The sequence below is a fragment of the Onychostoma macrolepis genome, chromosome 05 (genome assembly GCF_012432095.1).
Source record: "Onychostoma macrolepis isolate SWU-2019 chromosome 05, ASM1243209v1, whole genome shotgun sequence".
NCBI classification, from domain to species: domain Eukaryota; kingdom Metazoa; phylum Chordata; class Actinopteri; order Cypriniformes; family Cyprinidae; genus Onychostoma; species Onychostoma macrolepis.
The window spans coordinates 5,589,042-5,604,856 of NC_081159.1; the positions used below are offsets into that span (position 1 = coordinate 5,589,042).

Sequence of the window (15,815 nt, forward strand, 5' to 3'; positions counted from 1 at the left end):
CAACTTAATCTAAATAGTGACATTGTATAGATCCTTTATTGTTTTTATATACAGGTATATAGATTCTTTATATATAGATTCTTTAAACTAACCCTAACCCACATTCTCATGCTAACCCTAACAACTTTGTTTACTCAGGAGGTTTTAAAAGATTCTGTCAGGTTTAGCTTACTAATTTTTATCTCCAAAATATCAAGTACAGTAGGTACACACAGACACACACACACACACACACACACACACACACACAAACATATAAAGATGCCTTTTTTAAAGCATTTGTGAACTCATGGTAGATAAGGGGTGGCAAATTAATCTTAGTTTTTTTTAACTGGAAAACATATTTCCTAATGTGTGCCAATTTTTTAATTTCATTCACCAGAGGCCTGTAGATTACATGCCAAATTGATAATTAAGGAATATTGTTCAAACAACAATATTGAGAAGAAAACTGCTTCTGGGTGGATAAAGCTTGAATAAGCCATCTAAACTGAACATTACCACAAATTGTAACCAAAAAAAAAAAAAAAATGAATAGTTCATTTTAATTACAAGGCATGCTTCTCAGACAAACTCAACATCAAATAAATATATCATCAGGGTTGAGAAAAATGCAGAACTTCCTCCCTTTCAGTCTGTGCGCTGGAATTTGAATTGAATTGGTCTTATCTGTCTTGTCTGTCTGCCGTCAACATTCAGAGTTTGTCTTGATAAACTTTGCTTTTCAAGGCAAAAAATACATTTGTGTAAAACTCACTTTTTGCTGTAATATTTTTCTGTCTCTTGTTACATTCACAAATTTCAAAGTGGCCAGTTGTGTCTTTCACAGCCAGTCTAGTTTCAGCTATTTACCGATGTCATGCATAATTAAAAGCAGGTTTATTGAGTTGTTCTGTGGCTAAAATTGTACATATACTCCAGCATCCCTACACACCAACACAGGAAAAGTGATTTGGTAAAAATAAATGAATTTTTTAAATTAATATATCCTACTGGTATAATGTTTTAAGCACGACTTGATGTTTTTTCCCCAAAATAATCCTCCAAGGGATGTGATTGCAATGATTCAGTCTGCAGACTGTGTCTTTAAAAGCTCTGAGCTATGATGAAACTCTCCACTCATTGACAGCTCTGTGATGAAAGACCAGGAATGATGGAAAAAGGCTTCATGATTCCCAAGAGAGATAAAAAAACAAACAAACAAAAAAAAAATAGTTTGTATGAACTACTATTGATGAACTGTCTGCAACTCACATCCCCCCATCCCAGCTCATATGTATGCAAGTAAGATTTATTGTATGAGACAACAGGATATGAGAGATTTAGTATCAGATAACAGAATCCAAAACTCAGTTAAACTTTCTCTATGTCTGCCTGTTTCTCTCTCTATGTTGAAATGGAGCAACCTCAGGATAATTCTCTCCAAATACCAGCTGCAAGCATACACAAACACAAACACACACAAACTGATATTCACTGTCTAAATGAATCCGAAGTCCTAGCTGGATTTCCGCTAGAAAGTTTGCACGCTAATCCATGTTTGTAAATGTCTGATTGTAAATGCACAGATTTTGTGCTAGTTATAGAGAAATTAGAAAACCAACCAATAACTCTTCTCAATGTCAAATGAGTTGTATGCTTGCTTTTTTCAAGCATTTACAGATTGAAATATGCTAGCAATAAAGTAAACACATTAATACGGGTTTTGGCCCCTGCACTGTTCTTTGAAAATGAAATCTCCTGCAATCTAAAATACCAATTTCCTGTCTCCATTTTTGCCTCTTCTAGGCCATGAGCTACTATTCTTCATCCTGCATCACTCCCTGAGAAGTCAGCAAGACCATCTGCACATGCCCAGTGAGCCCCTGCAGGAAGCGTTTAGTTCTGGCCAGCAGACAGAGGCCACTCCCAAGACCCCTCACTTCACCCTAAAAGCCAGAACACGCACTCCTAGGGGTGAGTGCATTTGTCACCAAAAGAATGCATGTGGCTAACTCAATAAAACTTTATAATTTCATCAAATGCTTAGTAAGACTAGTGCCTTTCCTGAGGGTCTGTTGTCTATGGGGTTCTCTATAGTATGTGGCAGTACAGAAGCCATTAGTAGAATCAAAATCTTCTGACTTTTGCTGCACTTTATCTACTGAAGAGAACTTTTCCTCTCTCTCTCTCTCAATTCAATTCAATTCAATTCAATTCAATTCAAATTAGCTTTATTGGCATGACTGTGTAACATCACAATGTTGCCAAAGCAATACATATGTTATACAGATAAATACAATCTAGGGGAAACACATATACATGTCCATATTATACATGTAGGTAAAAAAAATAAAATAAATAAATGATTAAATGAATACAGAGAGCAGTTATAAATGGAAAGGAGGGATCAGCCTTTGTCCCTCATTTGATGGCAGGAGGACACATACTGCGCTGCCAGGTGGATACACTTTTCCTTTTCTCCCAGAATATAACAGAGTTTGTCTAAGTTGCTTGTATGCTTAAATTCAGGTGAAACTAGAGCTATTTGTTTGAAATAGGCATCTCTGATGTGTTTATATTGCTGCACTCCGTGAGGAAGTGCAGCTCGTCCTCTATGAGTCCCTCAGTGCAGTGAGAACACAGTCGGCGCTCTCTGGCTCTCCAGCTCTGCTTGTGTCGGCCCGTCAACACACACAGACGGCCAATCATGAATGTATTCTTCCTGGGTTATTTTTTCTGTTTCTTTAATTTTGAATACTTTAACTGAATTGTTGAATTGAGTCAATGTTTTTCCAGTAAATAGTGAAAGGGGTCACTCTCTGGGTATTTTTGCCGATAAGTGAAAGCACTGTGGTGGTAGCTATCTGTCGGTGCGTCTGAAAGATGGAATCAGAACTTCGCTGCTCTCTTCTGGATTTCAGAGAGCAGAGGGAATCTGCCCAGTTCTGCTCTGCAGCCGAGATTTGGGGCGTTTCTGTGAATTCCCAGGATGTTTTTGCAGAATTCAAGGTGGAAAATTTCAACAGGGTTTTTGTCCCATGATAAATAGTTTAGTTTAAATTTGGGGCCCCAGATTTCACAGCCATAGAGAAGAATGGGTTTGATGGTGCTATCGAAGATTTTCAGCCACAGTTTAATAGGTGGGTTAAATTTAAACAGGGGTCGTCTTATACTGTAAAAAGCCCTGCGTGCCTTTTCCATCAGATCTTTTATTGCAGTATTGAACTGTCCAGAGGCTGAGATCGTCAGACCCAAATAATTATAACAGGTGACATGATTAAGAATTGTTCCACCAGTTGTGAACTCATATTTTTTTGTCAGCAAGACGAGGCTTTTTCTGAAAGATCATGATTTTTGACTTCTCCATGTTTAGGCCCAATCGTTACTGTACTTTTCCAGAATGGAGAGACTTTGGTGCAGCCCCTCTTCATGAGGCGACAAAAGCAGAAGATCGTCTGCATACAGGAGGCATTTAATTTCTCTGCCCTCGAGGGTCGGACAAGAGGACTTATCAAGTGCTGATGCCAGTTCATTAATATAGATATTAAATAGAGTCGGGCTGAGGCTGCAGCCTTGACGGACTCCTTTCGTTTGACTGAAATAATCCGTTCGTTTGTCATTGATTTTGAGACAGCATTTGTTCCCATTGTATATGTCCTGTATAATGTCATATGTCCTTCCTCCTATTCCACTTTGGATAAGTTTTAGGAAAAGTCCATTGTGCCATACCGAATCAAAGGCTTTTTGGAAATCAATGAAGCAGCCAAATATGTTTCCTTGTTTTGTCTGCTGAACGTATTTTTGTATGAGTGTGTGGAGTGTGTAAATGTGATCTGATGTTCTTTGTTTAGGCATAAATCCAATTTGACAGTTGTTTAGAATTTTGTGTTCTTGAATGAACTGAACTAATCTGTCATTAATAATAGAGCAGAATAGTTTTCCGAGGTTACTGCTGACTGTGATGCCTCTATAATTATTTGGGTCATACTTCTCACCTTGTTTAAAACTTGGAATTATTAGATTTTCTTTCCAGATTTCAGGAAAGAGATTGAATAATTTCAGAATAGCATCTTTCAATTTGGAGCTGCTGTGTTTCAGCATCTCATTAGATATTCCATCCAAGCCACAGGATTTTTTATTTTTTAGGGATTTCATTTTGCCTATTAGTTCATTTAATGATATGGGTTTATCTAAATGGTTTAGCTGCTCTTTAATAGTACATTCTAGGTCATGTAGTTCGGAGGTCAGATGTTTTTGGGTAAGGGCTGGTTCATTTTCCTCTCTCTCTCTCTCTCTCTCTCTCTCTCACACACACACACACACACACACACACACACTAAATTGTAATAATAATTTTTGATCAAAGAAATGCAGCCTTGGTATGCATAAGAGACTTAATTTCAAAAACATTTCAGAATCTCACTGACCCCAAATGTATGAATGGCAGTGTATTTTTGTTTTTCATAAATTAGCCAATAACAAATCCTTCCTTACTTAAACTGTAGTGCTTTAAAACAAACAAACAAACAAACAAAAAAAACACTCAAAAATGAAAAATGTCACTGATCATACCCCCTGTCATTCCAAACCTCTAAACAATTTCTGATTTGGTTTTCATCTAAATAAATGTTTGTAATTTCTGAAAAAATTGATTTAGAATGAAAATGAGGGTAGATAAGGACAGAATTTCATTCTTATGTTCTATATATTTCACATGCTTCAACATTTAAGTGAATTGATTGGTTTCATACAGTATTTGTTTTATTGCTTAAATCATTGCTGAAAAGTTATATAATAATAATAATAATAATAATATTATTTTTTTAAACTTTGGGTAAAGTTAGGCCTGGTTTCACAGTTTCACTTAGACTAAACAAGGATTAGGACATTTAAGTAATTTTTTATAAACGTGCCTTAGAAACAAACATTTGGCCTACTGGTGTGCATCTTGAGACAAAACAAAGACACTGATATATTTTAAGATTAGTCAGTGCAAGTTTCTTTCAGGTGAAACAGCTCAGTCTTACATTTTAGTCTGGGGCAAGGCTTAAGCCCTGTGAAACTGGGGCTTGTGTTTCATATTTTAAACTAAGTGGTTCCCATCATGAATCTATATCTTATGTAGTTTGAGAACATGGCCACTCACAAAAGGTCAGCTTGTATATTAAATTAAATTTTCACTGGAGATAAAAATGTGATTTCTCTCAGTCCCAGTAATGATGTAATAAACAATAATAATGGCTGAACAAAACTGCACCGGGAGCTGCCATTTAAGCTCAACCTACTCCATTGCTCATGACCAGAGTCTAATATGCTTGAATATTTACCCTGACAGTCTGTGTCCTGTTCCTCATCAAGCTTGCAGATCCCAGTGGCAGAAAGGATGTTCATGTCCTAGACTGTTTATAGTACAGCCTGAGCTGAAGTCATGGAAGACAACACCAGCACAGTGTTGTACAGCATCTTCTTGACAGACCTGTTTGCACAGCAGGCAAACTGCAATGTGTCCACCTCCAATTACTGTTTGTCAGGACATACTCAAAGGCTTCCATCATCAAAGGTGTGAGGAGGTTATTGTTGATCCAGGTGGATGTGAATGTCTTACGACCTGTGCTTATAGCTGACTGCATTTTAATCTTTATAAAAAGAAGTGTATTTTATTCTAATTAATTCAACATCCACCTACATCCTATGCGCTCTTGTCCATAAGCTCTAAGAAGAACGTCCTTCAGGATTTTCACATTCATCTTGGAAAACCAATAACTGTGGGGAATTAGAGCTGTCAAATGAAGTGCTGAGGTCAGGGAAGTGTAAAATCTGTCGGTATGCACTCTGTATGTATATTATGTTTTTGAATGAGCTCTTCTTTGTTGTCTGTTTTTATATATCACTGTAACCTTAATCCAACCTATAAAAGCAGTTCTTTTGTAAAAAAAAAAAAAAAAAAAGGAAAAAAAAAAAAAGAAAAGAAAAAACAACTCTCTAAAGTATTTATTAACATGATTACGCACATAAAAATGATGGCCTTTTCCCTTCTGTAAATGTCACAGACTTCTTTCTCAGAACGTTTTAAATTAGAGTTATCATTTTTAAAAACAACAACAACAAAAAAAAGGCTAATCATTTTCAGAACATGAAGACAAGACGAAGAGTTTAAAAAAAATAGAACAGTTAAGTTTTAATTTAGTTAAACATTTTCCAGCACTAAATGAAGTAAATAATGCTTATTATATTACCTCTGATACTACACTCTCAGAAATAAAAGGTACAAAAGCTGTCACTGGGGCGGTACCTTTTCAAAAGGTACATGTTTGTACCTAAAGGATCCGTTTTGGTACCTTAAAGGTACATATTAGTACTTAGTGTACATATTTGAACCTAATAGGTACAAAAGTGTACCTTTTGAAAAGGTACCGCCCCAGTGACAGCTTTTGTATCTTTATTTCTGAGAGTGTACAATAAGCTATTTGGATTTCTCTCACATCTCATAATGGTGCCAGCGGAGGTCAGTTATTAGTAATAGAGGCCTTTCATTCAGAACTAAACGAAGAGCTTTAAAGAGGAGCATTTAGCGTAATCACACAGGATGCAGCCAATTCTGATTGAGAGTGGCTCACTCATGCCCTCCTTATCCCACTACAGACACCATTACACTACAGGACAATTAGGGACATCAAAGCATGTGATCAAACTAGTTCTAGATGAGATGTAAGACACTTGACAATCCTAGGTGACACTGAAATGCTGAGAGGAAACCTTTACTTGAGGGTGCAAAAAAAGAGTGCAATTTTAAAGTAGATGCAACTACTGTTTTTCAAAACTGGGATCAGAAGAACATTAGCTACATTTACATTTAGTAGACGCTTTTATCCAAAGCAACTTACAAATGAGGACATTAGAAGCAATCAAAACCAACAAAAGAGCAACAACATGCAAGTGCTATTACAAGTCTTGGTTAGCCTAACGCAGCTCTTTTTTGGTTAGCTCTTTTTAAAGAAAATGAGTAGATAGAATATAGAAAAAAGAAAGCTAGTGTTACAGAATAAATATGCAATTGATGGAGGGTCAAATGTGTATTTTTTTAAATAAAAAGAAGACAGATAAAATAAAATTAGAATAGAGAGTGCTAGAGTTAGAGAATGCTAGAGTTAGAGGGTCAAATAAAGATGGAAGAGATGAGTTTTTAGCCGTTTCTTGAAGATTGGTAAAGATTCAGCTGCTGGGATTGAGTTGGGCAGGTCATTCCACCAGATGGGAACAGTTAATGAAAAAGTCTGTGAAAGTGATTTTGTGCCTCTTTGGGATGGCACAATAATGCGTCGTTCACTTGCAGAATGCAAGCTTCTAGAGGGCACATAAGTCTGAAGTAATGAATTTAGGTAAAGGGGTGCAGAGCCAGTGTAATGTTCTGTAGGCAAACATTAATGCCTTGAATTTAATGCGAGCAGCTATTGGTAGCCAGTGCAAATTGATGAACAGAGCTCCAGAACATTAGCTCCTCCACATAATGAAACTGCCTAAGTCTGATTGGTCTGTTTTGTTTCATTGACAGGTGCTTTGCTGAAACATAAAAGAAAAAGGTCTCTGATTGATTGGGCTCTAAGGAGGGGACACTTTAACCAATCTGATGGCCAATCTGACCCACAAACTGCCTCGCACAAGCTATTTGGTCAGCCACTTTCCTCCATTTGTCTTGATGGAAACCTGCCTAAACCAATAATGGTAAGGATATCACTGGCTCTGGATCTTTATATTTCACTATATTTTGTCATGCTAGGTTTTGTTGTTTATGAGCATCATTCATGGCTCTTTCACTGAGCCAGAGGTTTAGTCACCATGAACGATGAGCGCTCATGGACAACAAAACCCAACATGATATTGCACAAGTGTGTAGCTAAATAAGAAATGAGAACAGAGTGTCTTGTGTGTGGAACTACTTCCTTCTGCCATGGATTCATATCTCAAGTTGAGAGTTTAACAGATGAGCCCAAGATTCCGATACTTATTAGAAAATGTAATCTTAGAGCTAGTAATGGAGGAATGTGGAGTTGTTTCATTGAAGTTAAAGGGGTCATATGATGCTATTTTAAAGATCATTATTTTGTGCATTTGGTGTAACAGAATATGTTGACATGCTTTAATGTTAAAAAAACACATTATTTTTCAAATACTGTACATTATTGTAGTTCCTCTATGCCCCGCCTCTCACAAACGCATCGTTTTCTACAAAGCCCCTCCTTCTGACAAGTGCAGTCTGCTCTGATTTGCCAGCTGACACAGTGCATTGTGATTGGCTGAACACCACAAGTGCGCGTCGGAAATGTAACGCCCCTTACCATAATCGTGAGCTTCAGCTTTCAAAGTAAATATAAAGACAGTTAATAATTTCCTTAGTTTTACCTTCAGTTCAAACCCGAGAAGGCAACAGAGTATTGTGACAGACAGTCTCGTGATAATGCTCATATGTATTTGCAGAACACAAGCCAAGGTTAAGACAGCTGACTCCACTGTGACCTTGTCTCTCTCTCTCTCTCTGTCTCTCTCACACACACACAAACACACACACACACAACGCGTTACTCTACACTGTGCAAAACTCCGCATTTGAACAGTCAATAGAAAATACTTAAACTAATAACAAAACATACTTACAGTCGCTGATTCAGAAGCGCCAGATTGTCATAGCAAAGTCGGAATTGACCCTTTTTTTTTTTTTTTAGAAATAGCCTTTGTGCACAGCCAGCCTTGTACTCTCCTAGGTTCACAACTGTCGTCCATAAAATGCGTTACACAAATTCGAACATTTGGGTTGTGCTGTTCTGTTGTAAACAAATCTTAACAATGATTCCTAATTGCATCTACTTTCGGAAGGCCAAATAAATTGCTTTTGCATAGAAACACAGCATCTCCCTGACATGGCTGCATCAACTCTACTGCAGTTACTGAAACCACACCTTCTTTTTTTGCGTGCACATTTGGGCGGAATTATGCAAATATTTTCACACTGTGATGTAGACATGTGGGGGCATGTTTGAATAAGGCGTTTTAGCCTGGATCAGCTTTCTCTTTTAGAATAAATCCTTTTGTGGGAGATTTTGAGCTTTGTAACTCTCCAGATCTTATACATGCACAAACAGCTACATAACACTAAAGAAAAGGAAAACAAGAAAATCGCATCATATGACCCTTTAAAAGTATATGTAAAAAAAAAAAAAAGTGTATTATATTTAAAGCTATGCTGTAAGCTATATGTGACCCTGGACCACAAAAACAGTTTGTTAAGATTGGACAATATTTGGCCGAGATACAACTATTTGAATATCTGGAATCTGAAGGTGCAAAAAAAAAAAATCAAAATATTGAGAAAATCGCCTTTAAATTTGTCCAAATGAAGTTCTTAGCAATGCATATTACTAATCAAAAATGAAGTTTTTATACATTTACGGTAAGAAATTTACAAAATATATTCATGGAACATGATCTTTACTTAATATCCTAATGATTTTTGGCATAAAAGAAAAATTGATAGTTTTGACCCATACAATGTATTTTTGGCTATTGCTACAAATATACCCCAGTGACTTAAGACTGGTTTTGTGGTCCAGGGTCACATATGCTAAATGTATTATGTAGAGAGAGTGAGTTTGATTACCTGTATTGGATACAGCATTTATTTTTCAGGTCAATCTCATATTCATAATGAAAAAGTAGTTTGAATGTCCTCTCAGTAAAACAATACGTTTGTTGTGGTATGCTTTCAACTGTTTCTATCAACTTTCAACTGGAATTTCCTATGGCAGCGTTGGTCAATGCAATTTTTTAGTTGTCTTACAAGGTGTTGTTTAAAATAAAAAAATTATGTAATTGTTTACCCTGTTTTAGTCCTTTTCAATTTAAACAATTTTGCTACTGATTCGCTCATAATGACCACCATGAATATTGTAGCTATAAAACGAATATATTATCAGCTGCGAATGTAAGAGCATACTGTTAGCAGTTAGATATGCTTAATGGCTTCATACTGCAGGTATATTAAGCTTTTACCATTTTATGGCCCTTTCAAGATGGGGTCAAATCCTTAAAGTCTTATTGCTGAGACGGAGGACCAGTTATGGAGGTTAAACACAGTTACAGTACATCATAAGTCATTACTACAATTAAACATTTAAATTGTCATTCATTTCATGGTCAGGTAAGGTCTGATGATCTGTCTATCATTAGCTTTGAACAGTGTTTTCCAACCCAGAGGGCTTGTGAATTGATGAAAAGTTAATAATTCATTAAATCATAAAAAAAGTCATTTTAAAATAATCAAAACTGTTACAAAAAATGTTAATATTTAAAAAAGTATCTTTTTATACCTGCACTTCTGAATTATATATATATATATATATATATATATATACAGTGGGTACGGAAAGTATTCAGACCCCCTTAAATGTTTCACTCTTTGTTATATTGCAGCCATTTGCTAAAATCATTTAAGTTCTTTTTTTCCCCTCATTAATGTACACACAGCACCCCATATTGACAGAAAAACACAGAATTGTTGACATTTTTGCAGATTTATTAAAAAAGAAAAACTGAAATATCACATGGTCCTAAGTATTCAGACCCTTTGCTGTGACACTCATATATTTAACTCAGGTGCTGTCCATTTCTTCTGATAATCCTTGAGATGGTTCTACACCTTCATTTGAGTCCAGTTGTGTTTGATTATACTGATTGGACTTGATTAGGAAAGCCACACACCTGTCTATATAAGACCTTACAGCTCACAGTGCATGTCAGAGCAAATGAGAATCATGAGGTCAAAGGAACTGCCTGAAGAGCTCAGAGACAGAATTGTGGCAAGGCACAGATCTGGCCAAGGTTACAAAAAAATTTCTGCTGCACTTAAGGTTCCTAAGAGCACAGTGGCCTTCATAATCCTTAAATGGAAAACGTTTGGGATGACCAGAACCCTTCCTAGAGCTGGCCGTCTGGCCAAACTGAGCTATCGGGGGAGAAGAGCCTTGGTGAGAGAGGTAAAGAAGAACCCAAAGATCACTGTGGCTGAGCTCCAGAGATGCATTCGGGATATGGGAGAAAGTTGTAGAAAGTCAACCATCACTGCAGCCCTCCACCAGTCGGGGCTTTATGGCAGAGTGGCCCGACGGAAGCCTCTCCTCAGTGAGCCTCTCCTAAAAAACACCTGAAGGACTCCAAGATGGTGACAAATAAGATTCTCTGGTCTGATGAGACCAAGATAGAACTTTTTGGCCTTAATTCTAAGCGGTATGTGTGGAGAAAACCAGGCACTGCTCATCACCTGTCCAATACAGTCCCAACAGAGAAGCATGGTGGTGGCAGCATCATGCTCTGGGGGTGTTTTTCAGCTGCAGGGACAGGACGACTGGTTGCAATCGAGGGAAAGATGAATGTGGCCAAGTACAGGGACATCCTGGACGAAACCTTCTCCAGAGTGCTCAGGACCTCAGACTGGGCCGAAGGTTTACCTTCCAACAAGACAATGACCCAATTGAGCATCTCTGGAGAGACCTAAAAATGGCTTGGATGATGCGACGGCCGCCACAGGACAACGGCGCCAGTGCGCTCACCACACACCAGCTACAGGTGGAGAGGAGAGAGTGTCATAGAGCCAATCAAATGGTGGGGATTATTGGGAAGCCATGATTGACAAGGGCCAGTGGAAGGAATTTGGCCAGGACACTGGGGTTACACCCCTACTCTTTACGATGAGTGTCATGGGATTTTTAATGACCACAGAGAGTCAGGACCTCGGTTTAACATCTCATCCGAAAGACTGTGCTTTTTTACAGTATAGTGTCCCTGTCACTATACTGGGGCGTTAGGACCCACACAGGCTGCAGGGTGAGCACCCCCTGCTGGCCTCACTAACACCTCCTCCAACAGCAACGTAGTTTTCCCAGGAGGTCTCCCATCCAGGTACTGACCAGGCTCAGCCCTGCTTAGTTTCCATGGGCAACCGGTCTTGGGCTGCAGGGTGATATGACTGTGGATAGCAAAGGGTCTGAATACTTAGGACCATGTGATATTTCAGTTTTTCTTTTTTAATAAATCTGCAAAAATGTCAACAATTCTGTGTTTTTCTGTCAATATGGGGTGCTGTGTACACATTAATGAGGGGAAAAAAAGAACTTAAATGATTTTAGCAAATGGCTGCAATATAACAAAGAGTGAAACATTTAAGGGGGTCTGAATACTTTCCGTACCCACTGTATATATATATATAATATGGTGAGCGTGATTTCACCAAGTACAACATGTTCCAACGTCATTCCAATCAACCAATCAGAATTGAGGGATAACTTTTCAGGAAATATCTGCTTTAGGCTTATGATCAGGGTTAGGTGCTTCTACACCCTTGTTAATCAGCTATCATTTCACACTGACTTTAGAAATAAATTATGGGTAGGGTTAGGTTTAGGGGTAGGGATTGAGTTACGTCTATGTTTTTGGACAGTAATGTTGATCCAGGATTAACAAAAGATGTTGATCCAGGAACATGTCTTACTTGATAAAATCACGGCGACCCTAGGGCCATCAGTTTACCACTGAAGTTATAAATGAAGTTATGTCCTAAAATTCAAGATATTGGAGCAAAAATGCCCCTGTATGAGTATGAAAATTGGACATAAACAACGCTCATGTCTGATATCGCTTATCATGAATACCACGAGTGCAAATGTGATTTTATACAACAGTTCAGTAAATAAGTTAATATTGTGTTATTTTAAATGATTAATATTGTGTTATATTGTGTGTTTTTGCTAAATTTTGCCAACGAAAATATTACCTATCAAGCAACAGCAGAACTGTTGTGCGTCTGTGAGCAACATAATGGTGTATAGTTTCTGAATAAATCCACCTTTTGAACAAATTGAATGAATGAATGACTCATGAAGACATTTACTGCCATCTGCTGGCAGTTTTAGTTTCTTCTTTAGAGTGTCATTTCATTTATATAAATAAATTAGTTAATTAATTTAAGTTAACCAAAGAAATAAAATAAAATAAAAATCTGTCATCATTTACTGGCCCTCATGTCATTTCAAACCTGAATTACTTTCTTCTCCGCAACATAAAATAATGTATTTTAAAGACTACTAGTACTGTAACAATGCTGTTTTGGTTACCAGTGACTTTCATTGCACGAACAAAAAATAAAAAGATGAAAATAAAAATATTTTTCTCAAATTATCTTATTTTATGTTCTATAGTTTATGTTAGGCCGCTGTAGCCTAAATGCTTATGTGTATTAATTTTTCGCTGAATGAAATAAAAAATTTCTTTCTAAAGCTACTGTTTGTTATGTCTACTTGATACTTTCTCATTTAACACAATAATAGTTTTAAATAATCTTTAGTGGGTATTTTCACAGCCAAATTTATTTTGCAATTAATTCGATTATTTAATCGCCACACCATGTAATTAATAAGATTAAAATTTTTATATGTATATATTTATATATAAATATATACATTATATATTATATAAATATATATGTATAAATATATATTAAATCTCTCAGGGGGTACTCCGAGTAAATGTTTTAGGTGAAAGGTGTTTGGCTGACTAAAAACTTTGGGAACCCCTGGCTTTGATTAACTATTTTGTGTGTGTGTGTGTGTGTGTGTGTGCATAGGACCTGCTGTATCTGCTGTTCAGTGAGGGTCCAGAGACCTGTGGAATCTTCCGTCGTTCAGCAAATGCCAAAAACTGTAGGATCCTGAAGGAGCGAATGAATGCTGGGCAAAGTATTTCACTGCATGAACAATCAGTTTTCGTCTCTGCATCTCTAATTACAGTGAGAACACAATCATTTTAATTCAACATTGATATGCTCTGAATAAAAATTCATACAAAGTATTCCTTATCTACATTCGCAATTCTACATTCTCAGTCTAAATTCTCATAATTAGTGGCTTGAAGAATGTCCTCTGTGCCCTATATATTAACATTTCTTTGAATGGGCATTTTATTCTTTATTAAATTGTGTGTGTGTGTGTGTGTGTGTGTGTGTGTGTGTGTGTGTGTGTGTGTGTGTGTGTAGGAATTTTTACGCAAACTGCCTGGTGGTGTTTTGTGCTGTGACTTTTATGAGGACTGGATGGAAGTGCTACAGAGTGAGGATAAACAGGATAGACTTAACAGAGTCAGAAGGTAAGAACAGCATACAAACATGTACTGTACATATGCTCACACATACACACTATACTCAGTGTATAAAGTGTATAGACTAAGATGTTTTATTTATTTAACTCCTTTCTATATCCTAAGGTAATTTTCCTAAAATAAAGACATCACAAACATAAAGCATAGATACCCAACCTGGTCTCACTGTTTAACTGTAGGCATTCATACATACCATTTACAGGTATAAAACACCTTTTGTGCATTTAGGTAGATGCTGAAACATACAACATGTATGTACTGGCAGCATCTAAAACATAAGCAGTATTACATATTACATACAGCTATAGAAACATAAAATATTTATACTTTGTATCATAAATATATAGTTACATTTACAGTTCTATAGATGCCTTAAAGGGATAGTTCACACAAAATTGAATATTACCCCATGATTTACTCACACTCAAGCCATTCTAGGTGTATATGACATTCTTCTTTCAGACGGATAAGGAGTTATTTTTAAAAATGTCCTGGCTGTTTCAAGCTTTATAATGGCAGTGAATGGCTGTTGACATTCAATAGTCCAGTAGAAGTCCAATAAAGTGCATCCATCCATCATAAAAAGTTCTCCACATGGCTCCAGGGGGTTAATAAAGGCCTCTTGAAAGGAATTGATGCATTTGTGGAAGAAAAATATCCATGTTTAAAACTTTATAAACTGAAATGTCTAGCTTCCGCTAACTGTTGTTCATTCACAAGAGATTGGCATTCCAGTGGATGATGATTTTACATGTGTATTCTACAATTGGCCCAACGAAAGTGTCCAATGGTGGCTGAAGGTTTCCTGTGTGTTTGATCTTTTCGGTGGACAAAGTTATTTCATTTAAAAGAAATTCTAACCTGACTACATTTTATTATGACCTTGAATTTAGGTTGAAATACAAATTGGTTGTTTGTCCATTTGTAATTAACTCTTTACTTTAAATTTTACTTGTTCATTAGGAATCAATGTAGCTCAAAGGTTCTCGTGCCGGCTGGTGTACGGGGATCTCATGATCAGAAACGCTTCTGTCTGATCATGTTCAGAGGTTAGGACTACTATTTAATAGACCACCTCATGCTTGTCTGTTTAGTCCCCCACAGTCACCTGTACGACCTGGTTAAAGCTCAAACTATAATCAGAGGTTACGGCTAGCACTATGAAATGTGCTAATACTTCAATGGTGTTTTTATCTAGCCCCCTATAGTTAATCTAACTATATAGCAACTTGAATAAAGCTGAGACAATAACCAGAGGTTATGGCTAGTACTATGAAGTATGCCGAACCATGCTTACTATTACTCTAAAAGTATTTTATCTAGGCTCCCATAGTTAATGCAACTGCATAACAACTTAACTAAAGTCAAGCAGTTAGTCTACCCCATGCTCCATCTAACCTGAGATCTAGTATGTACTTAATTCTGGATGCAGACTTGTGGAAATTTTTCCCTTAATCTACTTAAGAAAATAATTTCAGAGTAAATCAGAATAAAATCAAATGTAACAATTTATAATCAGTCAGGTAAATATGTATTATGCCAATTACATAGTCAACTCAGAGATATCAAATCAATACAAGACATCAAATCCTCAAAGATAAATCTAAGAGTAAAAGGTGAATACCTGACTTAAG

General features: G+C 36.8%; 1 protein-coding gene across 4 annotated transcripts in view; it reads left to right on the forward strand.

Annotated features, from left to right (window-relative positions):
• Window positions 1-15,815, forward strand: part of arhgap20b (Rho GTPase activating protein 20b) — a 59,416-nt gene that overhangs the window by 16,905 nt on the left and 26,696 nt on the right. For all 4 annotated transcript variants that reach the window (XM_058775181.1, XM_058775182.1, XM_058775180.1 and 1 more), the window contains 4 exons: window positions 1,789-1,956; window positions 7,535-7,704; window positions 13,652-13,813; window positions 14,060-14,169. In XM_058775181.1, coding sequence (XP_058631164.1) covers window positions 1,789-1,956; window positions 7,535-7,704; window positions 13,652-13,813; window positions 14,060-14,169 — 610 coding nt within the window. The remainder of the gene's footprint in view (window positions 1-1,788; window positions 1,957-7,534; window positions 7,705-13,651; window positions 13,814-14,059; window positions 14,170-15,815) is intronic.